Genomic DNA, 19864 nt, shown 5'->3' on the forward strand with positions numbered 1-19864 from the left:
TAAGCTTTGCTTGATAGAAACTCCCAAGATCCAAGACAAACATATTAAAAATTTTATTAAGAAAACATCTTCCATTATCTTCAGTTCTGCAACTCTGAGCATTTATAACACAGAACAGTGTTGATCAACACAAAAGCTTGGTGATACAAAAGTAGGACGAGGTGATCGTTTATGGTAAACAGGATTAAACAAACTAATTTACAATTTCAAACAGTAGAACCAATCTGAGTTACCTGAACATCAAATGCCCTGCATAATCAATCCCTGTTCCAGTTAGAACTGAGTATTTCACTAGCTAAACTCTTCAGGATCTTGTCAATTTTGCAAGACGAGTCTAAATCTAGATTGGTTTTCTGAATCAGTATGTTTACGCTACAGCTGTACAAAAAGAAAGTAGTTTCATGTTCGAGAGCTTGAGTCATTTTTTTCCAAGTGAAGCTTTGTGATCAATCATCAATCAGCTAGACCTATTCCTGTCCTGATCAAGAATGAAGCTTCAGGTTGAACGATTATTTGAACTAGATCAAGTCGTCAGTACAATAGATAAGGATATTGTCACAAATGTATTTCTCTGCAGGATAACCGTACACCTTGTATGACAAAAACGGTTTGCTTTCTACATCCAGAAAAGATTATACACAAAATCATTCCTTACTGCATTTTCCATTTCTGCTGACTGTATTGTACCTAAAACAATAAAGACACAAACTGAACCATTTTCAAAGCAGTTTCTGGAGATTTAAACTTCCTACCTGGTCTTGTTACTTTAGTCAGACCTGGGATTTGAGTCATTATGAACTTAACGCAGTTCCTCCTGACACTGAACACATATTGACTTTGTGTTGGCCTTCTCGCTCTCTGCCCCAGGCTCCAGTTCCAGCAGCTGTCGCACTGCTGTTTGACGAGACGCCAACATGAAATAACTTCTTATTGCCAGTCCACAACACTGGGTTTGGATCTTGCCACATTGTCTCATTTCTTGTATGAAACAAGTGGAAACATAGATGTTGTAGACTTACAGCATAATATCGTTTGGTCCAATCAAATAACCTTTTACGTTGCTCTTACATGGATATTTCCATTCATCTAAGAGTTAGTCACTTTATTCTAACATTTGCCAAACTGTTCGATTAACATATTAAGAGACAAAAAAAGTCAACATATTGGTTTCATAAACAATTTCATTCATCTTTTTGAGTTCAGATTTTTAGCAAAGTGATAAGTGAAATAGCAATTTCAGATTTGGAGCAAATTATTCGTCCACAAGAAAGTTACCTGGAAGAAAAAAAAATGCCAGTAATACATAATCTCCTGCATCACCAGTAAAGTTTTCTTATTGGGAATACTCTTCTCATTTGTACCCAACAGAACACAGAACAGTACCACCAGAGATTGTGTCCAGTGCTCTCATTTCGTGAAAGCAGCTACCACAGCCCACAACATCTCATTCGTGTTGGCCTTCTCGCTCTCTGCTTCAGGCTCCAGTTCTAGCAGCTGTCGCACTCTTTTCATGGCCAAGTCGTACTGCTCATCTAGTAGCGGGGCAAATGCATTTTCCAACACATCAGAAGAATGAGCTAAGAATAGAAGAGCCACCAATCGCTTGTCCATTCGATGAGGGTCATTTACCCACTTGTCCAGAACCGCTTCCTGGACCTTCTTAATGAGACGCTGCTTGATGTTGTTGTTGGTGAGGGGATGTGTGGTCATATCAAAAAGCAAGAAGTTCTGTTTCTCTGTTGTGAGGACGCCTTTTTCCACCAAGTTTTTGGCCAGTCGTTCCCGGACATTCCTCAGCTGATAATGCAGCTTCAGTGGGTTCCATGTTTCTCCTGCGGAGCAGATTTATGAAGAAGAAAAACTTCAATGGAAAAAACAAAACCATTTCCAAAAACAACTTTTAAACCGTTTAAAAAAGTTCCTACACATTTTTTATGTGAAACTTCCAGACTTATCTGGACTCAGTTTCCAGTCTATCACATTATTTGTTCAATATCAAATACAAAAGTTAACTATCAATTTATGGCAAATATTTTTAGAATGATCTGACCAAAATGATGGAATCAACAACCTGAAGAAAGGAAGGTGGAAGGACACGAGAGAAAGGATGATGGGTTGGACAGAAATGAAAAGGAAGAAGACAAAGAAGGGCTCAGAAACACAGGAATGCTTTTTCTGTCCTCTCTTGTTCTTGTCTGTGTCCTTATCAGACAAAGGACAATAAAGGAAGCAAAGAAACACTGAATTCAGAAGAGATGAAGGAAGAGAGAAAGACAAAAAAGAAAAACATTAAAAGAAAGAAAGTATGACTAAGGTTACCCCAATGGACAGAAGAAAGAAACGAAGGGCACACTGAATGAAAAAGGACACAGAAAAATGAAGAGAGAAGGAAAAACAACAGTTGAAAATTAATTCATGACAAAAGAAAAGGAAGATAGGAAGACGATAAAGACAGAGTAACAAGACAGGACATAAAGTGAGGCAACTTTATTTGCATAGGACGTTTCAGCAACAAGTCAATTCAAAGTTTATGCATGATGTAGATAAGGACGACATAAACAGAGTAACTCACGGTCACGGGTTTCATCGATGGAATAAAGACAAAAACTGAAATTATTTTCTTTGCCCAAGAAATGCATGTCTTGCATAAAGGAGTCACCCACCTCGCCTCTGACTCCAGTTAGCTTAAATCAGGGCTGTCAAACTCCAGTCCTCCAGACTGGAGGACTTTGACACCCATACTGTATATAGGGTATAACCCTATATACAGTATGTGCATTCCTAAGGCTGTACTCAGATTGTCAGTCCTCCCCTGGACAGAAGTTCAAACTGAATGGAGCTTTTTTTCCTGTTCAAACTGTCAACCAGCCACAGCGGCAGGCAATTTACAAGCCACTTCATACTTTTACCTGCATGTGGCCAGTAGCAGGTGCTAATTTTCACTCCTTGTTAGAAACCATGACATTTTAATCCTCTGAGAAATACTGCCAAACTAAGCAGTATTGTCTCATGTCCAGAATTAGAAATAATCACTCATTCATGTTTTATCATTATTACATTATTGCAATGTTATCAAAGTGTCCCTGCAACAGTTGCATGTAGTAAAAAACATATTGGTAAAGACATTTTCACAATAAATGTTTGAGAGAAAATATGTGAACTCACCACTCAGCAGTTCAATCCAGCTTTGCACAGTCTCTGGAGGTTGGGTTTCCTTGATGTGTTTTAAAGCCTCATCCAGAAGAACATCTCCTGTTGGAGCATCTGACTTACAAAGCACCTGGGAATTTTAGTTAGAAGACAAACACCTAGTCAAACAGAGGAATTACCAGACTAGGTTGCAAAGGGTGCAGAACTATTTATGTCTTCTACTAAAGCTGTGGAAAAACATGTCAGGGTAGATTGGGAATGAAGAACACAAATAAGATCATTCCTACGTTTACCTATAGTTTTATGTTAAATGAAAGGTTTCAAGAAGCAATGTAGGCTTGAGTACAGGTTTGACGGGAGACAGCGCTGCTCCATCTCCATTCATTTCTATGAGCTTGTGCGGTGAAGCGACAGCCACTTATCCTCATCCGTCTGAGCAAACAGTGTAATTTGTGCATGTGAAATTTCTACCTCGTACATGCAGGCGTGCACACACGGGCTAGCGACGCCACACATGAAAGTTGAAAATTGTTCAACTTTTGTCACTGTCTTCGCTATTGTGTCCCTTGCAGTCACCCTGAGTGGCAGAAAACCGAGGCTTTGTGTGTTTAGATGTTACCAAAGAAGGGAAGAGTAACTTGATGCACCAGTGATTCTCAGTCTCTTTGGTAGAAAGAGAAGAGCCACGACGAGAACAAGCAAGCAATATTATCATCCTCATTTTATGAATTGAGCTCATTTTAATTTACTGTGCAATTCCACTCAATGCAGACCAAGAAGTTGTACCTTTCTGGACAGCAGACCTCTTCTCCTCACACCACATGGCTCCAGCTGAAGGCGTCCTCGTAGGGCCAATTCAATCAGCATGCAGCCCCGCAAGCCCGATGATATGCAGTCGTTCCAGAAGGATGTGTAGCCCTGCGCCGTGGTAAATCACAGTATTTTATGTTGCTTTTATAGAAGTTGTATTGCTAATTGCCTTTCATTTACACCTGTTGTGTGCTCCATTTGCACACCAGCAGGTGAAATTTATTCACAATAGACATTCCACAAAAGTATGACTGATTTTGAGTTACAATGTTTTGTTTAGGTGTTGACTTTATTTTGAGTAGTGTAATAGTGAACATGGGAAATATGTTCACTAATTATCACAGTAACCTTGAAAACAGATGCCATTATATCCCCATGTTAATTAATTACTGCTCTTTTTTAACAACTAGCTTGTGAATGATCCACAACTCTAATCAGCGTATCTATCATCCATACCAGTAGCACTGGAAGACCAGTGTTAATCACTTTTTTTAAGAGGAAGACCTATTAAAAGACCAACAGTGATAAAAAACTTGAGTGAGAAATAAAGTGTATGATTAAGGGGCAATAATCAGCTGTAAGCAGAGCTTCGAGCTTCTACTCTGTGATGGGTGATTTACAAAGATGAGAAACAATCAGCTTCTGTTATTCTGACACTCATCTGATATTTAATTCTTGTTGAGAATTGGTACTAATAATGTTTTGAATGGCTGCTCTTCCCCATGAGCCTGCTTCTCACTCCAGAAGCATGCACTTATTGATCAGCTCCAGCAGCAAACTGGAGCTGGATTAGTCCCATTTTGTGAGCTAGAGCTGGGCTTTTCCTCATTGTAAACAGAGAAAAATGGTGCTTAGCTCCAGTATCAATGATGTTTACATTCACCTTGATGTTGTTGAAGGTGAGTAATTCAGTTAAGTGCACAGTGAGCCATTTACGTTATTTGCTATTTGAATATGTATACACTGACATAAAGGTTTGGTTCAGTCCAGGTCATCATGCAGGTAAAGCATGATGAACCTTAATGTTTCCAAAGCATGGTGTAGGAAAGGGGTGGACAACTCCAGACCTCAAAGGCCAGTCTCCTGCAACTTTTAAATGCATCTCTTCTTCAACACACCTGAGTCAAATAATGAAGTCTTTAGCAGGTCTCTGGAGAACCTGACTGTTCTTAGGAGGTGACTCAGCTATTGGATTCAAGTGTGATGGACCAGGGAGACATCCAAGAGTTGCACGATACGGACCGTCGAGGACCAGGATTTTACCTATGGTGCATAAAATAATGTCCAACATAAACTGGATATTGAGCTCAGACATCAGTTTTGACTATGGACTAATACCATTTTTTTCTGAACTATTTTGCAATCTGACTCAGTAAGTCACAAGTATCCAGCCAATGATACAATATGGTTCACTTTAGCTACGCAGCCAATCATCGCATGCTATTGTGTGTACGGTCAAATGCACTGTGGCACCATGCAGATTAGCTAGGTGGAGTTAAGAGACGCGAAAGCCAACAAGCTAACATCTTGTGTTTCAAAGACATGTCTCGGCAATCGCGCAGTGGGACATCCACTCATCAAGCTAAAGTAAAAAAGAAATGCGCTTTTCTAAAGATGGAATGGCTGTCAGAATTTGTGCAAATAGAAGAACAGTACAGTGTACAGTGGAGGAACCATGTCAAGGAAGCAACTGGGGACCTCATCGGGTAATGGCAGAAATACTGGTGAGATTACTTTTTTTATTTTTTATTCTCGTAAAGTGCCAGTTTGACACTATGAATATAACCAGAAATTGGCTGCACTGTAAAGAACCATCCTTCACAACAAGGGACAAAAGCTGATTTGAACGAGACAGCTGTTTAATGTTAATTATATATTTGGTTTCAATATTTGGATGCGTGTGGAGTTTTAGAAACCTTCTGATTTGTAAAACTACAATCAGAAAATCAAAGTCATCGTTCACGGAGTCAAGTGATGCAGTGATGCAGGCGTGTCTGTGAGCTCTAGGCAGGCCTCAGCGGCCATGATTCAATACCAACAATTGCTTTGCTCCAGATGTACAATCTATTCTTAAACTAACAGTGTACAAAAACTTTCTACACAAACCTAACCAATTGTAGCCGAAGTCAAACTTTTTTTGGAAGTTCTTCTTCTGCTCAAGGCAGAGTCCTTGCATGAAGAAGATGGCGACTGATCAAGATAAAACAACATTTGAAATCCCTGATGAGGAGGATATCAGTGAATTGAAAGAAGACCTCAACCCAGGGCTGTCAAACTCCAGTCCTGGAGGACTGGTGTCCTGCAACTTTTAGATGTGCCTCTGCTGCACCACACCTGAATAGAATAATTAGGTGATTAGCCAGGCTCTGGAGAACTGATGTACACAAGGAGGAGGTAATTACACCGTTTCATTCCTGTGTTTTGTACCTGTGGAAAAACTGCAGGACAGTGGCCCTCGAGGACTGGAGTTTGACAGCCCTGCCTTAGGGAAATTGAGGTTGTCTGTCTGTAGCTCACATTAATTCATATCCACACAACATTAAAAATCCTTAAAAAGTACACGAAATATAATAAATACAATCAATACATTACCACTAAAAGAGGTCGTGTAAAGTGCTTAAATGTGTTAAAATACTAGTTACCCCTTCTGCCTCTCTTGCCCCGCCCAGAGATAGCAACATTAAAGAGCTGATGGCCCAAGAGACAAAGGAGTTCTTCATCCTCTCAGTTGAACAACCCAGTGAGAGGAACCTTTCACTGAGGGAGCTCCTCTGGTTGGACAAAACAGTGCAGGGGATGGCTGGTGTCCTCTAGGACTGAACTGAGTTTAGACAGTGTCCTCTGTTCCACCACCGTCTCCAGGCTCACACCAACCACAGAGCTACCTCTGCAGATGAGGCGGTTCAGTCTCTGTGTGTCTCTCTTCTTTGCATTGCCCCCAACAAACAATTGCGTAGAATATAACAGTAGATACAACAGACTTATGAAACATGTACAGGAGCTTAGAGCACACATTGAAGGAGGCCAATCTCCTCTAAAAGTACATTCTACTCTCTGCTTTCTTGTACACATTGTCTGTATTGGAAGACCAGTCCAGCTTACTGTCCAGTTGTACTGACCATCTCCACCTCTATACCATGGATGATAATAGGCTCATTTATGCAGATGATCTGTTAGTGTTCATATCCCAACTGTCTAAATCCTTTGCATCTTTACTTGCACACCTTCAATCATACAGTGCAGTTTTGGGCAACAAAATTACATGCATACATGCTACATACATACAAACACGTATGTATATACATACATATGTATGTGAATGTAATTAATAACCTATGAGCCCGTTAAATACATTTTGTGGATCTATATTACACAGGAAAATACTGCACTGAGCATTATCCTAAGATGCTTGTTTTGACCTAGTTGATTAAAAACACGCATTGGTCATCTCAGCAGCGCATTCCTCGCTTTCGCAATGCAAGAAATTGAAACCTATTTCAGCCACAAATCACTCAAATTCTTAAGTTCCAGGCCTGCTCTTGTTGTTAGCTACAGTTAGCATTCCAGACATGCTAACGCTGTGTGACTTGGGGATCCTCGCTGGGATCTCAGATAACTTCAACATGTGAAACTGTATCTGTCTGCGCTCACCTCTCGGTCCTTCAGTCCTAACAGCAACACTTCTTCCATTAAGGTGAGTCGTGTTTCTTTGCAGTCTCCGCTGTCGTCGTGATCCAGCTCCTCTCCTCCGCGGGGCTCCGGCTCCTCGCGGCCCACCTCGCGATCTTTGTCGGTAGCGGTGCGCGAGGCTTCTGTGCGCCTCTGCACGAGGCCTGAACTTCTTTGAGTCATGGAAGTCATCAGTAGGAGAGGAGTTGGTTCAACCACGGCGGAAAGTACACACCACTGACTGCCCTACCGCGGAAGGTTCATCCAGCAACCTGTCAGTTACTGAGGAACAACATATAGCTGACAGCAACCTGGTCAGCCACCAGTCTGAAGAACTGCGCTATGGAGTGAAAATAGTCTCAAAATATCTGTGTGTGTGTGTGTGTGTGTGTGTGTGTGTGTGTGTGTGTGTGTGTGTGTGTGTGTGTATGGGGGGGAGCTGTGTGTGTGTGTGTATGTATGTGTGTGTGCGTGTGTGTGTGTATGGGGGGGGAGCTGTGTGTGTGTGTGTATGTATGTGTGTGTGCATGTGTGTGTGTGTAAAAATATCTGTGCATATGTAATACTGGATATGTAACCCATGTAAGCATGTTTGTGTGTAACTTTGAATAGTTGTGTCTGTGAAACATACTTAAACACGCAGATATTTTTACACGCGCACATATATTTTGAGACTATTTTAACTCCATAATTTTCACTCCATACTAAATGGCGCCTTGTGGTCATTTGTGGTACCAAACTTTTAGTGAGTTAGTGAGATTTGGCCCAACGAAGTGACACCCAATTATTTTATCCGGCTCGACTTTCTACAGTTAAAACAAGTTTAAACTCATAAAAAGAAAAATATCTCCCACATATGCATCTTTTAACCTTTCAAAAACAGGAAGTTCCATCATCCAACAGTCTACTTCAAAGAGGTTTGTTAATCTTTCTCAAATTCTCAAATTTAAAAAAAATTTCATTTTCAGCAGTAGATATGTAATTGCCATATTTGGGTATGTGGTCTGACCTAAAAAAAACCCTTTAATAATTAAATATTCCCACAATTCTCTGTTTTGATTTTGAATTTCATATTTGCCTTGTGTGGTAAGTAAGGTTGTTTTTTTTTAAGGAAGTAAATTATTTGCCTGTTGATAATGACTGAAAATGAGAATATAATTTGGTGCAACTAAGTATCATGTGGTTCGACATTTATGTTGTTGAAGGGTAGTTTCTGTACTTTTACTTTTGAATTCAAGACTCAAATGCAAACTGATACTTTGCATTTGAGCGGGGGCAGGAGGAAATCGTCAGCTAAAGCTTCTGCATATTGGTGTTCCTGCTAAAGTGGATGCCCTTCATTCTTAAAAGTGCAACGCAATCTTTCCAACCCAAATCCTACAAACACAACAATGTCAATGAAGCACAATTACAAATTCAAAAACACAGCTACATTACCAAAACGGAAAGGGTGTGTCCCAGTGAGAGACCTGAGAAATCGCTGATTGGACAATAGGCATGAATACGCTGACAGTGGCAGTGGAGGAAACGTGCTGCATGGACTAGTTTCAACCGTTTTACAGCACAAAGTGGAGCCACTGCCTTTACCTTTCACTGGTAACATTAAAGATGATAATAACAATGTAAATTTACAAGCAGAATTTCTTGACTTTGTGGCCAGTCCTGTGCTTTTCTGTGGTGAAACAAACTTCTAAACAACAGAGAAATAGTTCCTTTGTAACAAAATTGGCCCAGTTAACTACTCAGAACCAAGAGAGGAGAAGCAGCTTTCAGCATCTATGCACCAAAAATCTGGAACAAACTTCCAGAAAACTGTAAAACAGCAGAAACCCTGACTTCCTTTAAATCTCAACTAAAAACACACCTGATTAGAGTTTGATTTGAAACGTAATCAATTAAAAATGTAATGATGTAACAATGTATTGTTTATTCTATGTTGCATGACTTTGTGTTTTTGTGTTTATGATGTAAAGCACTTTGAAATGCCTTGCTGCTGAAATGTGCTATACAAATAACATTTGATTTGATAACAGTTTATGTAAAATAATTTAGTCTGTTAGATTTTCATTTCTAAATATAATAATGTGTGAGTGATTGTGTCAGTGACATTCATTAACTTAAAATACTTTGCAGAACGGCGCTTTATGAAGTTCGGTCCATTTATTTGGATTAGCTTGCTGGCAGATTAGCCACTTTCAATATAACATATGGCAACAACGGGCCGAACACGCTCCAGCAATAACTTCCGGTTCCAAAGCACTGTCGTCCAATCAGCGATGTCTCAGGTCTCCAACTGAGATATACCCTTCCTGTTTTGTTCATATTGTGGCGTTTCGTTAATATCTTTGTGTTTTTGAATTTGTTGAAGTGGTTTGCAACTCAGGGCCACTGTAGTTTAGGGCTCTTGTGTATACAGAGTGACTAGTGGACCAGTAGGGAAGCTCATTGCGCTATTTGTGTGTTGTTGACCACTCATTTCAGTGGTTCCAGTAAATGGCATGAAATCCCACCAACATGCCTCCGAGTGCGTATGTGACAGCTGCGACAGGTACAAGCAGCTGTCACACACACAAGCACCCAAAAACCAAAAGAGAAAGCCATATTTCCCTAAAATCACTTGAGAAGTTTAAGTGTAAATCAATTGAAACAGGAGCAACCACAGCTTGATGAAAAATAGAAGGAATAAATAGGTGGAACGTTTTGGTTTTTCTAAAAGAAGAAGTTTTTATTACAAAATATAACAACATCTTGGTGCCGTGATCCCTTGGTTGGACTGGACAGCTGGGATGCTCACAGAGCAGTGTTAAGGTTCCGACCTAGACAAAGGTTCTAGCCTCATACCTCAATTCGGCTTTAAATGAGAGGACGGCTGCTCATCGGCTTCACAGCTTCAGCATTGGGATCAACAAACTGAAAGTAATCCATTGTTCTCTGGTCAAACTCTCCCTCAGACTAAGAAATTAACTTGAATTCTAAATGTCAAAATCTGATATTGCAAAGAATAAAAGACACGGTAGGCTTTAAGATGTTTTATGTTTGTGTGTGTTTGAATAAGTAAGTGATTTGTAACTTCTCAAAATGTTGGGGAAAAAGTGGTTGAAACTTTAGAATCATGGGAGTTTTTATATATTATTAAAATATATAATAACATATATGAAAAAAATACCCTGAAAGAAAAACAAACCCTAATGACTGCTATGTGCTTCTTTTCTTTTCCTCTGCCTGAGCCTCGCTAGGATGCGTCTGACCTCTGACCTCAACTCAAACCTGTCCTCCTGTAGACCAGATGATGTCCCTCTCACACCACCAGCCAATGAAATCAGTCGAGAAGATCAAGAAGGCAAAGACTTCCTGTGCCAATATTGTTAAACAATGTTCAATTGTTTATTCTTCCAACTCTATGAAGAAGATTAATTGCAAATTTATGTATAAATCTAGATTTACACATAAATCTAAATTCTCAAATCAGAAACATCACTTTTTAGTCTTTAAAGAGGAATTCAAACAATATATTAGAACTCAAAGAAAAGCCATTAAGACAACAGATATGTGCTCTCAACATTTTTCTCACTTTTGGTTTATTTATATACTTTTAGATGTATTTGTGTTTGCTGTGCAGGAAACAGGTTGTTTTATCTTGTTTGTTTTATTTGGTAGTGTTTTGCTGTTTTGTCAACCCCTTTATTATCAACAAAGAAAAACAGAGACTTCCTCTCTCCAAAAGAAATCATCCTTTGCAGTAGCTAGCCTAAAAGCACTATCAATTTCATTTCACACTTTTGTAATTATGTACAATCATGTTAAATTTAGTAAATAATAATAATAATGTAAATTATGCTTCATATACAATTAAAGCATAAATTGTATAGTAATCATGCAAATTACACTTAACATATAAGTGGAAAGAAGTCACAACATCCTCCTGCCTGATGAACAACTATTCATCTTTACAGGATTTATCTTCTTTTAAAATACAGGTAAAGGATACAATAACTGAATAGGCCTGTGCAATAAGTCATCTGTACAAGTATGAACATTACATGAATGTATGAGACCATCCCTACCTGGAAATACCTGCCACTATACCCATATTTCATATTGGTCTGGGTGCATTGTCTTCCCTTGAAGAACGACGTCTCCCACTTTGAGAACAGTTGGAATAGAAGTGTTCACCCTGTGAGCTGATTTCAAGTCAGTCAAATAGTTTCTCCACCAGCTGTTGCAAAAGCTGGTGAAAAATGTCACTGTTTACTGTGAGCACCTGATTTGGGTAAGGTGGTAAAACACTCCTCCACCCAAACACACACACAAATACAAGCTGACTGCCGTGACCTCTGCACCAACAGCAGGCTGATAGTTTTAGTTTAGTCTGAAAATGTCTGAAACAAGATTTTGTGTGGAAAAAACCCATGCTGACTCTCCAAATGAAAAATGAACAGCAAAAGATGGAATATATGCTGTGTTTACATGATAATCCACTCCCTGTCAAAAGGCATGTTCCACACAAAATGTAAAATGTGGGTATAATTGAGAGTCCGTTGGGCCTGCTGGTGTGTATTCTGACACTAGCAGATAGATAAATCTCTTTATGCTTATTGGGAGGGAGCCTGGCGGCGGTAAAGTGTCACAGTATCCACAGTTTGGACGAAGTTAATGCCTGGCAGGCAGAGTTCAGGGCATAACAACCGGAGGGCAAATCTGGACATTGTGACTCCACCCTCCACCCGCTTTGACGAGAACAACATCAGAACAAGTAATAAACGTCCACAATAATCCAGACAGATAGCTGCCTGCCGGAGATAAAAGGATATTTACAGCAGATTTTCCAGAGCTGCTCTTCATTACATGTCGCTTTTTCTGCTCTAGACACATTCAGGGGAGTTTAGAAGGCAGAATTAAAATGCAGCTTTGCTCTACTTTTCTCAGGTTCTCGTCAAACTGTTGATGTTACTGCTGTTGATCTTACGGGCTTTCCGAGCAGCAGTCAGGGGAACTCATCCCAGGAAAACTGCAGGACGTTATTGGATTTTTGTTGGGAATCCGGAGCCGCTCATAATGCAGCAGCAGTTCAAAGGTACGGTGTGCTTTCCATCCATGAAGATTCATACAGGCTGAACTGCAGGATGAGCTGCAGGCTGAGCTGCAGGATGAACTGCAGGCTGAACTGCAGGCTGAACTGCAGGATGAACTGCTTGTTTCATGTGCTGCTTTTGTTTCAGTGCAGCTCATCCTGCAGGAATTAAAAGAAACGATTTTGACAGTGGAAATAAAGCACAAACAAACCACTCTGAAATAGTTGATTTGATTTCATATTCACAAAACCATTTCTCAGTGGTCGTTGTGCTGATTGGTCAAACTGTGCAATGCTGCTTATGACCATGATTTACCTTCTGCAAATCAAATCAGGTGAGGTCTGCTCTGTGTACTTCATTCTAGTCTTTAGTGTCTTTGTTGGTTTCCAGAGCAGATTGTTCACCATTAAGACAACTCTTAAGAAGCTATGGTCTATTTTAAAAACAAAGTTATGAAGTATGGAAGCCTCTACGAAAATCTACATGTATTTTATCATTTTCCAGATCTGACTTGTACTAGAAAACAGAAGCTAGACTACTTAAAATACTTTATTATTCATTCTGCTATCCAAAAGATCTTATTTAACAGATGAATATTTAATTTGAATGAGTTATCTTTGAATTACCTGAACTAAAATATTAAGCAAATAAATTGATTAGTTTCAACTGACCGACTGAGAGAACCCACAGACATTTCAAATAAGAATCACTTCAGATCAGGTGTCAAACAAAGCAAGTTTTGAACTTTTAAAACATAAAAAAATGTTCAAAATGTACAAACTTTGCTTCAAAAAATGCATGTTCACAAGGAGGATTGTGGGGTCCAAATTTTAGTACTACAGCTTGTAAAGTAGAGCTGATTTCCTGCCACAAAACAACATAAATTGAGTCGACTGTTTACCAAACTATTACTTTGAAACCCATTGTGCTATTTCATAATTTATAGAAAAACTGTTTGTCCTCAAGTGTTTGGAAATCCTTTGAAATTTGTTACAGAAAACTGGAAAATGGATTGTTAAATGAAAAGATGTGTAAGATTCCTAAAAGCATCTCCATAGAAGCTGACGTGTTTTAAGTGTGTCTGGAACTGGAATAAATGGCTGGGGAGATGGAAGTCCCTTCTGAAGCTGCTACCTCCGCCAGGTCTGTACTGTGAAACGACAAGATCCAAAGGTACACTTGATTCCTTCATAGCAATCTAAAACTGCTGAAGTGATTGGTTTAGGTTGCACTATTTTCTATGGGTTAGGACATCTCCTTCAAACAACCTATGTCAGATTTATTTTACTTTTCTTTGACCTTAGCTTTGACCTTTACAGAACTTTCAAAAACTTTAAAGGGAGGTTCAAATAACCTGGTACAAAGTGTTAGGAAGCAGCATATTTTCAGAAGAGTCAAGAGTGAAAAGCTGTCTGCCTTCAGTCTGATATTTAAGTTGTTCCTGAGGTGGAAATCAGTGACTCTAGGTAGAACCCAAACTCCTTTAATAGAACATGTTCTGCTGTGTCTGCTGTGTATTATATATATATATAATATATATATATATATATATATATATATATTATATATATATTAATATATATATATATATATATATAAAATCTATTTTACATTCCAACTATAAGGATTAGTTTACTCTTTGTTTTGCAGAATGCAGACTGACCTAGATTCCACCCTCCCCCTTTACCCTGCTCTTCTCCAAGGTGCCATATGGTCAAAGATTAGAAAAAGCCCCATTTCAACAAATCCCAGAATATTACATTGTAAAAGAATAAAGAAACATTTTGAGTATAAGGAGTTTATGCTTGCAATAAGAAAATGATGCTGCCAAAACTAATTTTTGACTGAATTCCACTTTTTACACATTACAGTGAAAAAAAGGACAGTGACTCAATGGTGGACAGCATGTTTGCTTTCACAAAGCATGGAGAGGTTTACACTGTCTTCATTGTCCATTTGAAGAAAATGTTTTATCCTACTGCTTTACACTTTTTAGGAGATGTAACTTTTACAACCTTTAGGAGTTTGTTGTTAAATTATCTGACCTACCATGTTTAGTGTTTTTAAATACAAATATGTAAGAAAACAAATAACTTATTTAACATATATTTTAATGTTCTGCTTGTTGTTTGTGACAGAATACTAAAAATCTTTCCTTACAGTTATTGACCCAATAACTGTAAGGATCTTAAAGGCTGTGCAGAATTCACTAAGTAATGGGAATGTTGGTGAATAAGAACAGAACTTTAATCCATGTAGTACAGTCTTTATAATCCTGCCACATCCATGAAGGTAAGCACATTATGTCAGGCCTTCTTGCGTTCAACCAGGCAAAGATTCTACAGGCAAATATTGGAAACTCTAGACCGAGGCCTAGAGGTGCAAGGACATAATGAAGGCTAATATAATACCACAAAAAATAACATTGAATTTAAACCCCTCAAATGAGTTATTAATGCTGATGTAAAAGCAAAATTAAAAACTCCAATTATGTTATCTTAGAACTAAATAGTTCCAGAGCCACAGCAGAACATGTTCTATTAAAGGAGTTTGGGTTCTACCTAGAGTCACTGATTTCCACCTCAGGAACAACTTAAATATCAGACTGAAGGCAGACAGCTTTTCACTCTTGACTCTTCTGAAAATATGCTGCTTCCTAACACTTTGTACCAGGTTATTTGAACCTCCCTTTAAAGTTTTTGAAAGTTCTGTAAAGGTCAAAGCTATAAACAGAAAAGTAAAATAAATCTGACATAGGTTGTTTGAAGGAGATGTCCTAACCCAAGTGTAACATGTTGTTTTCTTCATCTTAACACACACACACACACACACACACACACACACACACACACACACACACACACACACACACACACACACATATATATATATATTATATATATATATATATATATATATATATATATATATTATATATATATATATATATAAAAACTTCCCTTCTCACCCACCGTGGGTGGTTCTTATCCTCTGAGCTCGGGTCCTCTACCAGAGGCCTGGGAGCTTGAGGGTCCTGCAGTATCTTGGCTGTGCCAAGATATATATATATATATATTATATATATATATATATATATATATATATATATATATATATATATATATATATATATAAAACTTCCCTTCTCACCCACCGTGGGTGGTTCTTATCCTCTGAGCTCGGGTCCTCTACCAGAGGCTGGGAGCTTGAGGGTTCTGCGCAGTATCTTGGCTGTGCCAAGGACTGCTGCACATTTCTGGACTGAGATGTCTGATGTTGTTCCTGGGATCTGTTGTAGCCACTGCTCCAGTTTGGGGGTTACTGCCCCGAGGGCCCCGATGACCACAGGCACCCACTGTGGTCTTCACCTTCCAGGCCCTCTCCAGTTCTTCCTGAGGCCCTGGTATTTCTCCAGTTTCTCGTGCTCCTTTTTTCTGATGTTGCAATCACTTATTATTGCTACATCTACCACAACAAAAAAAATTTGGCACAATGTTGGGTAGCTGCAGACACAGTGCTTGTAGATTACATTAAAAGCTATAAGTTAAAAATTTAAAATTTAATAAGTAAATGAAAAAAAAACCCCTCAAGGTCTTATTTTGGGTTAAGATGAAGAAAACATGTTACAGTTGAACATGAATAAAAACCTAAATATGAATATAAAAACTCCATTCCAATGATTTACATAGATTGAATGAATATGATTTTATTGGTCTCTGATGCTGTTGTGAAGGGCATTTATTTCTCCCTTACAATTCCACCACTGCTTTTCATTCAGGTTGAGGTCTGGATCTTGGCTAAGCCCTTGCAAACAATTGTTTTCCTTTTTCAGCCATTCTGTTGTGGAACAGATGCTTTTTAGAATGGTTCTAGACGGAAGCTCAGAGGGGACAGAGCTTTCTCTGTCGTGGGTCCTGTTGAAAATAAGAATTTTAAATTAGCACAATGGTACACAGGCTAACCTTTACGTTAAGACAAACTTAGATAAAGATCCAAAATAAAACAACTGGCCACTCTCAGATTTTACATAAATTCTATAGGGAGGATTCTACAGAAAAGACAGGCCGAGACTTTCCTTAACTCTTTATAGACAGGGAGTCTGTCTGCCAGGCAATTAACAAATTTCTAATGTGGTTCAAAAGTTCACTAGGATCTTAAAACTTTTTAAATAATTTTATCCATACTAGAATTAAATATATTTCTTTAAGCATGTTTTGAATTAGTTAGTTTTAGATCCAAACTTATAGTTAGTATTTAGCATTAGATTTTGTGCAAGTTTGTGTAAAAAATACAAACTACTTTCTTGTGGAATCATTTGAGGCAGAGAACGCTCCAGCTGCACGCAATAAATCAAGGCCTGGGCAAGAGCCTGGTACGAGAAGATCCGGGTGTTTTTAGCAGGCCCCAGAGGTAATAAAATCAATACTAAGACAGCCCCCACAAAGGAAAACACACCTCCTAATGCATATATTTAAATTTAGAGAAAGGCACAGGCTTATAAAAGTTTTTGTTTACAACAGAGAATTCAAATTGCCCTCTGCCTGAGTTCACAATTTCCAGAAAATGCATTTTCTGTCTTTACTTTCTTTCAACTCGTCCAATTATTTTTGTTTTGTCACGTCTTGGACTTTTGATAATCTAGGTGAGATGCTTATTGTAACATTCTTCTTGCATTAATTTTCTCTGGATAAACTCTAGATATCTGAAGTCTGATGTCATATGATTGCTCTTTCTCACTGCGCATATTGAGGCTTAAGAATTCGGGACAACAGAGGAACAAAATCAATGAGCTAAATCAAGTTATTCCTCTTTCATTCTCAACAGTCCTAAATTATGGAATGACCTTCCTTTGCAGGTCAGAGAGGCCCCTTCACTGTCCACTTTTAAAGCTCGTCTTAAAACCTTAAAACTTTACTTGGCTTTCAACTCCAGCGAGATCTAGTTTTACATTATATGTTTGTAACTGTAAGAGTTTTTAGTTGTTTTCATCTATTTTATGTACAGCACTTTGTATCAGCTGTGGTTGTTTTAAAGTGCTTCATAAATAAAGTTGGTATTGGTATGGTATGGTATGGTATGGTATGGTATGGTATGGTATGGTTATTCTGTATTCTGCACAAAGGTGCTTTGGAAGTCCATACTGCTCTGAGTGACTCTGTGTAGATGAACATAAACTGGTTCTGCTGTTAAAATGCTGTAGCATTACAAGTATAGATCAGGAAGACTGAGATTCTCTGTATGGGGGCAGGGCTCCATTTAGAGAGATTTAGGTCATTACCGAAAATGTAATGTTAATACTCTTGTCATTCAGCTTTGAGTGACAACATGTAACAAATGGATTTCATGGTGGTTTTCTGTCTCACTGAATGGATCAATAGAATCATTAATCTATTGATCAATTTAAAATTTAATAAGTTAAAAAAAAAAAACCTCAAACTTTTATTTTGTGTTAAGATGAAGAAAACAACATGTTACACTTGGACATGGATATTTAAAAACTTTAATCTGAATATAAAAACTTCATTCCAATGATTTACGTAGATCTGGATCAGAGGGAAAAGTTTGAATGAATATGTTACCCTCAGCGACGTGGGGTAACAGGTTGCTGCAGGGTAATGTAGCAAATGATCTTCTCCCAAAGTGTGACGCTGTGACACAGAAAAGATGAGACACACACGTTGAACTTCCGTCAACACGCAACGGAAGATTTATTCTTGTGCTCTCAATTTTTTCTATGCCACCAACGCGACAGCGCCCCGAGCGGTCGTGTGGAGAATTGCACGGACTAACTGAAATAACGCTAAAGAACTTATTAAAACAAGAAATTAAAAGACAAAATTAAAAAAAAAACAACTATGTTGGGTTGCCTATTTTCTTTCTTATTGTTTTTATTTCCTAATAACTATTTTTCCACCGCTCTATAAATATTGTTTTATTGAATGCAAAATCAAATCCATTCAGTGGATTTGATTGTCCTTTGAACATGTCCAGTCCTGTTTTTGCATGTTTTTTTTTTTACAATGAAAATTATAGCAACTTAACACGTGGGAGCAAGGTATGCTGCAAAGTGTTGATTTTCAATCTCTGATAGCTAAAGGAGGGACAGCTTATCCTGCTCTCTTGTCTTTAACTTTCTCTTTGAGTTATTTTAAAGACACTATAAACATTAGGAAGTTATTATAAAGATATTATAAAGTTTTTTATTGTTACACTTACATTGTTGACATCATAAAACATATTTTCTCCAGATTACACTTAGAAATACAAGCTCACAAATAGCAATTAGATCCAAAGAAAACGGTGGCTTTACTCTGTAGCTACTGGAGTTGTGTTTTGTTTAAATGTCATGTTTTCAGCTTTGCTAAAAGTCAACATAGAAACAACATAGAAAAGCTATTTTGATGTATATTACAATTGTATCAGTCAGTGAAAGGACAGGCACAAAACTGAAAAATCCATTACAATCGGAGTGTGCATATTGGACTAAAATTTTGAGAAGATTTGTTCCTCTAATAGTAATGTGACTCTGACTTGAGTACAATTTTTGTATCACTCTACCCTCTTCTTATTATTGCATCTTCATATTCTTCTTCTCAAACATGTGAATCATTTATTTAGATAATTAGTGATTGTGTTTTAATCTGAAGTATCCATACAATCAAAGGATCCAAAAGTCTTCAAATCAATGCCAACTCTTCTCCAGATGTTATACATGTTGCCTGTACATTTATCCTGAATGTGTGTCATTCAGGAGTGCTTCCTGAAGTTTTGTGACCACATTAAAGATGTCTTTAGGGCTTTACATTAGTCTGAGATAAACGTAACCTTAATTTTCACTCTTATCTAACTTCATCATGTACGTGTTAGACCCTATCATGTCTGGGTATGTTCTGTTTCTGCTGACCTTTAAGCTAGGGTTATAGTTGATGTGTTGAACTGGTGTGTGGCGCCGTGCACTGGAAGCAGCAACACCGCTCCCTTGCATTGGACCCGCACATGTCGCAGCGCCTGGTTGTGCACCTCAGAAACATTCACACCAACTGGACGATTTGGAAGGTGCTCTTACAGAGCCAGTCTCCTTGCACTGGCTTTTGTATAAAACTTCTGAGAGGGCTCATTTTATGAGAATATGGCTACTGTGTACACATTAACTACAAACGACA

General features: G+C 38.3%; 2 protein-coding genes across 4 annotated transcripts in view; one reads left to right on the forward strand and one right to left on the reverse strand.

The window, feature by feature from the left end:
- Positions 1 to 38: 38 nt before the first annotated feature.
- On the reverse strand, positions 39 to 8221 carry LOC129355331 (Golgi phosphoprotein 3-like). Its single transcript, XM_055024843.1, has 4 exons — positions 7612 to 8221; positions 3937 to 4068; positions 3166 to 3280; positions 39 to 1832 (listed from the first exon to the last, which is right to left on the reverse strand). Exons 1-4 carry the CDS (start codon positions 7819 to 7821, stop codon positions 1408 to 1410), a joined length of 882 nt encoding a protein of 293 aa, XP_054880818.1. The 5' UTR covers positions 7822 to 8221; the 3' UTR covers positions 39 to 1407.
- A 4161-nt stretch (positions 8222 to 12382) lies between these two features.
- pdzd2 (PDZ domain containing 2) overlaps positions 12383 to 19864 on the forward strand; it is a 69609-nt gene continuing 62127 nt past the window's right edge. For 2 of the 3 annotated variants that reach the window (XM_055024839.1, XM_055024836.1), the window contains exons 1-2: positions 12383 to 12703; positions 13698 to 13874. The gene's annotated coding sequence lies outside the window, so the exon portion shown is untranslated. The remainder of the gene's footprint in view (positions 12704 to 13697; positions 13875 to 19864) is intronic. The other variant, XM_055024838.1, reaches the window with a different exon arrangement.

This window comes from Poeciliopsis prolifica, unplaced genomic scaffold (assembly GCF_027474105.1).
Source record: "Poeciliopsis prolifica strain line A6 unplaced genomic scaffold, Auburn_PproV2 SCAFFOLD130, whole genome shotgun sequence".
Taxonomy (NCBI): Eukaryota; Metazoa; Chordata; class Actinopteri; order Cyprinodontiformes; family Poeciliidae; genus Poeciliopsis; species Poeciliopsis prolifica.